The sequence below is a fragment of the Corylus avellana genome, unplaced genomic scaffold, assembly GCF_965113065.1.
Source record: "Corylus avellana unplaced genomic scaffold, dhCorAvel1.hap1.2 HAP1_SCAFFOLD_315, whole genome shotgun sequence".
NCBI classification, from domain to species: Eukaryota; Viridiplantae; Streptophyta; class Magnoliopsida; order Fagales; family Betulaceae; genus Corylus; species Corylus avellana.
In genome coordinates this window covers 11,935-18,378 of record NW_028290672.1, presented here as the reverse complement: position 1 = coordinate 18,378, position 6,444 = coordinate 11,935, and the positions used below count along the sequence as shown (strand labels likewise).

Genomic DNA, 6,444 nt, shown 5'->3' with positions numbered 1-6,444 from the left:
GAAAAAGTTGACATTAACATAGGTGAGGAAGGAGCCGATTTGGGGGATGAGGAATCTGATGATGAAAGTGATGGTCTTGCAAGTTTGCAAGAAAGTGATGCTGGCGAGGTTGGAAAAAAAAGGAAGCGGTATAGACAGTTCAATCTGAAACATGACTTGAAGATTCCAGTGACGTTTGAGCTTGGGGATCAATTTGCAGATTCAGGTTCATTCAAGATGGCACTGAAGACGCATGCTGTACAGAAAGGGTTTGATTACAACTACAAGCACAATGACACGAGTAGGGTGAGTGCAGTCTGTAAATTAGAGCATTGCTCATGGAGGATTCATGCCTCTACTGATGCTACCAGGACTTGTTTTCAAATTAAGACGTACTACCCGGTTCATATTTGTGGTAATCAGTACGAAAACTCCATATGCGATGTTGAGTATCTTGTTCGTACTTATAAGAGGGACTTCAAGGATGACCCCACGTGGACACCATATGCATTGAAACAGAGGGTGAAGAGAGATCTTAACGTCGATGTTCCTATTGATCGTTGCTATAGAGCGAAGAAGGAGGCATTGCATCAACTTTTTGGTAGGCACTCTAAGCAATATCACCTCACACGGCGATACGCAATGGGAATACTCAGCACCAACCCTGGTAGTAGTGCTTTTGTACACAGAGATGGAGCATTCTTTCAGATGATGTATATTTGTCTTGATGCATGCAAGAAGGGGTTCATACATGGTTGTCGGCCCATAATTTGTTTAGATGCTTGTCATCTGAAGGGGGACTATGGGGGGCAATTGTTGTGTGCCATAGGCAAGGATGGCAACGACGATATGTTCCCCATTGCAATTGCTGTGGATGAGGCAGAGACAAGAGATTCATGGCAGTGGTTTATTGCCATTTTATTGGAGGACTTATGCGGGCTAGAAGGCGGACTTGGTTGGACTATAATGTCATACAGACAGAAGGTATTTGGTGTAAAATACTATTTATGTTCTTATTGTGTTATTTTATTCCTTTATGTTATTACATATAATTTAACATAAATTTATGTGTGTAGGGGCTTGGAATTGCAGTTGAGGCTGTGTTGCCACACGCTGAGCATCGCTTTTGTGTTCGGCACCTACATGCGAACCTCAAAGCGAAAGGCTACACAGGGAAAGCTATGAAGGATGAGTTGTGGGGGGCTGCACGTGTAGCCAATGTTTATGCGTTTGACCATCACATGCGGAATATAATGTCAATGGAGAAAGGTGCACACGATTACCTTAGTGGTGTACCTAAGGCATCATGGTCCAGACATGCTTTCAACTGCCAAACCAAAAGTGATATGTTATTAAACAACTTGGCTGAGAGCTTTAACGCGTGGATTAAGGAAGCTAGGATTAAGCCTATACTGACTATGCTTGAAGAAATTCGTCTGCAAATAATGGCATGCTTCCAGCAGAAAAGGAATGGAATCCGGTCGACGCACTACACAATATGCCTAAAGATCCAGAAAAAATTGGAGAGGTCAAACAGTGATGCAAGGAATTGTATTAGTCGGTGGCAGAATGAGTTGGAGTTTGAGATCGAGGACATATACGAGCCACGGCGTTTAGTCCGGTTAGATCATCGCACATGCACATGTGGAAGATGGCAGGTGAGTGGGATCCCTTGCTCACATGCTTGTGCTGCAATTTACATGCATAAACAAAAACCAGAGGATTATTTGGATGATTATTACAAGATGGACAAGTATATGCAAGGATATGCAGCTCGAGTTTATGGCATGGAAGGTCCGCAGACATGGCTAGCTAATGATCCATGCGATGAAATCCAGCCACCTATCATTAGAAGGGCTCCTGGTTGACCAAAGATTAGTAGGCGAAAAGCTGTAGATGAGCCGACTAACCCCTACAAGCTAACCCATAGTGGATATATCGTTAAATGTGGAAATTATGGGGGTTTAGGGCATAATTATAAAGGTTGTCATTTACCTTTGAACCCGGACCGGAAGAGGTGGAAACCGAAGAAATATAAGCCGAAAAAAGATGCTGCTCAAGCACAGGTAAAACAAATACATTTTACAACATAAGGTTCATATTCCAAAATTTGTTAACTTAATTATTATTGTACAAGTAATATAATAATTATTGTTGGTATTTGTCTGAATGTTTGGTTAAATTATTGTATGGATCACAAGCTCAACCCCACCCAGAAGCAGAAGCCCCACGGGTCATCACAGCGAAGTGTGCGTACATGTAGGGCTACTCAGTCACAGGTAAAATTCAAGTTTTTTTTTTTTATTAACAAAACTCTTATTTCCCGATGATTCCATAGCTACCAACTAATATCTGAAAGTTTGCTGAAATTGGTGTTGTAATTTAGTAAATTTGTCTGCGGTTTAGCATTACTGCTTGCTGACTTGTCATCTACATACTTTAAGGAGCTACTAAAAATACTGTGGACCTTGTTGAATCTTCATATTTATGCTGCAATAGTTACATTGAAAGCAGTGGAATTTTAATTACTCTTGGAAGGGTATGTTGCGACATTTAACTTGAAAAGCTGGTTATTGAGATGTGATTTTGTCTTTGCTTATGTAATGGATGAACTCAGTAGCGCTATTTAGGATTGCATTGATGATACTTTAATGGAAGCTAACTCCACTTATCAAAAAAATAAAATCAATAAATAATGGGAGCTAACTCTAAGCTGGAAGTTTAGGAGGGTGCTTTAAGTTAAAGGTTAAGGAGAATTAAAATCTAGTATATGCAATGGAAGTTCAGTGTTGCACAGGTTATTTGAAAATGCTTCATAATCTTTGTTTTCTATTAGAAAATTTTCTATTTATAGAAGTGTTTGTACAAGTAATATAATAATTATTTGGAAATGCTTCATAATCTTTCCTTTTTTTTTTTTTTTTTTTAACGCATTTTTGGGATCCCAACATGAACCACAGACAGAGGCAGAAGCCCACGGGTCATCACAGCAAAGTGTACGTACACGTAGGGCTACTCAGTCACAGGTAAAATCCAAGTTTTTTTGTGATTAAGAAAACTCTTATTTCAGGATGATTCCCCCCCCCCCCCTTTTTTTTAACGCATTTTTTGGATCCCAACATGAACCACAGGCAGAGGTAGAAGCCCATGGGTCATCACAGCCAAGTGTACGTACACGTAGGGCTACTCAGTCATAGGTAAAATCCAAGTTTTTTTGTGGTTAAGAAAACTCTTATTTCACGATGATTCCCCCCCCCCCCCTTTTTAACGCATTTTTTGGATCCCAACATGAATCAGAGGCAGAGGCAGAAGCCCACGAGTCATCACAGCCAAGTGTACGTACACGTAGGGCTACTTAGTCACAGGTAAAATTCAAGTTTTTTTTTTTTTATTTATTATTAAGAAAACTCTTATTTCCCGATGATTTCATAGCTGCCCACTAATATCTGAAAGTTTGCTGAAATTGGTGAGGTAATTTAGTAAATTAGTCTGCAGTTTTTTTGTACTTAAAAAACTCATATACTTGTGCTTAATTTGTAATATTCACACTGATTTCCGGTTTTTCTTTTTTTTTTTTTTTTTTTTTTGGTATCTGCAAATAATTATTATTTTTGTTAACGCATTCTTTGGATCCCAACATGAACCACAGGCGGAAGCAGCAGCGGAATCATCACATCGTGGTAGTACACGTAGGGCTACACGTGTACTAAGAAGCCGAAGAAGTGGTGCCACGCAATGATCACATTTATCACTTATCAGATCTCTTCATTTTGCCTTTTTCCCGCATACCCATTTCATAATCAAGTGATATGTCGGCTTTTTTTTGTTTTATGTTTGTAATATAAAAAACAATTGGGGGATTCATTTTGGGACTTTATGTGCTTGTTAGCTTCAATGTTGTTCATTAAGCATTAAACGTGTACTGTTAGTTATTGAATTACATTTTGAAATTTCGTCATGGCAATTACCAATTCCAGATTGTATTAGTGGACGGATAAAATTAATTCTGCCTGCAAATTCTACTGTAGGGTTCAATATTTCAGACTTAAGAGCAACATACAAATAATCATAAATTGCCGCATACAAATAAAACTAATGCATGGAAATAGTTGTTCCATAAAAGTAATCAGCCAACCTGATAATTACGAACAACCAGGATTTTTACATAATTGTTACATAGAAGCCATAACTATATATCCACGTGGACAACATAGCTAAGTAAACAATATCCTTGACAACAACAAAACAGATAGTTTATTCCACTGATAATAATCTAATTGCCTCACTCCCATGCCTCAATGCCCCATTAACCTTAGACAAATCAACAGTACACAAATCACCAACAAAAAAACCAACAAATATGTTTGGATCTTTAGTTTGCCTCTAAGTAATGACACTTCACATTTCAGGGAATGAACTTGTTTATACAGCGCAGGTAGGACCTCCCTTCTGCGAGCACAGGTTTCTTTGTCATACCATTGGAAAAAAAGGACATTGGCCAACTTTCTGTAATTACACAAAAAAAATCTGATAATTACGAACAAGCACGAAGTAATAACTATTTCGTAAAACCAAATTATCCAAATTCAAATACCTTTTTACGGTCATACATAGCACACCCATAGAATCGCCTCCCAGGATTTTTTATAGTAGTGAATATTATAATTGGGCTTGTAAGTCCGCACCTACACTGCACAGGTTCCATATCCTCTTTCACCGATGATGTTATAGATGCCGACGACATTGACTGTTCATTCTACAGTGAAACCCACAATTATTAGAAGTAATCACAATTTCCTAATGGGTTTCACTAAATAAAATTCAAAAACCTTTTTCATCTTCCCATCGTAGAATTCGCTTTCATTGTCTCCTATCCCGAAATCTTTCTTCCTCCTGTTCATCTTATAATATGAACCTAACAATATGTAACTGACATGTGAGAGAATAATCAAGCTCATAAAAGAAAAATAAAATCAAGCTTGCCAAAAAATTATTCTCACTTCAATTTGTAATCTAAACAATACTGGGAAAAAAAAATGTACCCTAAACCCTAAACAAAAGATAATCACATTGTTTAAAATGTGATTCCCCTGCAGAAATAGTACTGCTCAATTTGTAATCTAAACAATACTAAGTTGTTAGTGTAGTAGCTAGAAATGGTATATGAGCATAGGCGGCTCCCTACAAACATGCAAATATGCAGTGTAATCAAACATGCAATAAGAAGAAATTAGCCATAGCATCCAACCACGTATATAATACTGCTCAATTGTAGAATGATGAAACTTCCCTAAAAAAATTTACAAAGTCATCAAAACCCAACCAACCACAATCTATCATATCCCAACAATAATACCACTTTTTTCTCCATTGAAAAATACTTTTCTTCCAAATGTTAATACTAATATGATTAACATTTCTTTCAGTAATTGACCTTTCTTCTCATCAACTAAAAAGGTGGCAACAATATTGGAGGACCTAAAAACAAAGACATGCATAGAAAAGTATGGCATGAACTATTAGGTAAAAAAAAAAAAAAAAAAAAAAAAAATACTGCTCAATTGTAGAATGATGAAAGTAAACTATGCACAAAGAATTCCTATTTTCATGTCCTCGGCAATCCACCATTTGAGTAGAGAAGCAAAAAAATAAAATAAATAGTTATACAGATGAAAAAATCCCCCTTGACCAACTTGCCAGTGCACACGAAAAAACAACTGTCTCATTTCAGGACCACAACCAAGGTGGACCACACCCACTGCCAATCAACAATAATATTGGCTCAAAAGTGCAATATTCTACAGATGTTGGACAAAAAAAATGGTTGGGGATGCGGTTTCGACCAAAAGCTTTCAACACAACAAAAAAAATTCAAAACACAACTATTAAAGGCTTCCATTTCAGTCAATCAACAAAACCCACAAAAAAATTTCGGAAAATACCTTCGTCAAAAACAGATTTTTCCGATTCAAAATATTGTGAATTGACGGAAACCTAGCCGGAAAAGTGAGGCCGGAATTGATGGTCCAAAACGGTGGGTACTGTCGCTGGTGGCCTATGTCGCCGGTGGGTTCTGTCTCCGGTGGTTCTGTCGCTGGCGGGGTCTGGGTCGGTGGCGTCTGCGTCAGTGGGTTGCCGCTTGGTGTATCAGGTGGTTTGTATTTTGACCGTATGGAACTTGAGGGTTTCAAAAAAGAAGCCCTCAAGTTTAAGCCAAACTCACCGTTTTGGATGGTCCAAAACGGTGAGTTTTATATCCTACGTGTCCAATGTGAACACGTAGGATACAAAAATTCCACTTAGGTGGACTTAAGTGAAACGGTTCGTTTCATTCAAATAACGGCAGTTACCAAAAATTAACGGTATGGAGTTTCTAGTAGTTTCGAGTGACCCAAGGACTAAATTTCCAAAAAAAAATACCCAGGGAATTTTTAATAAAGGCGCGTTTACCTAAGGATTTTAGAT

The 6,444-nt window shown here is 38.0% G+C and overlaps 1 protein-coding gene across 1 annotated transcript; it reads left to right on the top strand.

Annotated features, from left to right (window-relative positions):
* Nucleotides 1-83: 83 nt before the first annotated feature.
* Nucleotides 84-1,847, top strand: LOC148582108 (uncharacterized; the record flags this gene model as incomplete). The annotated part of the gene is made up of 2 exons (XM_088512136.1): nucleotides 84-963; nucleotides 1,056-1,847. Coding segments are annotated over 2 exons (1,672 nt in total), but the record flags the coding sequence as incomplete, so codon positions are not given.
* Between the last annotated feature and the right edge of the window lie 4,597 nt (nucleotides 1,848-6,444).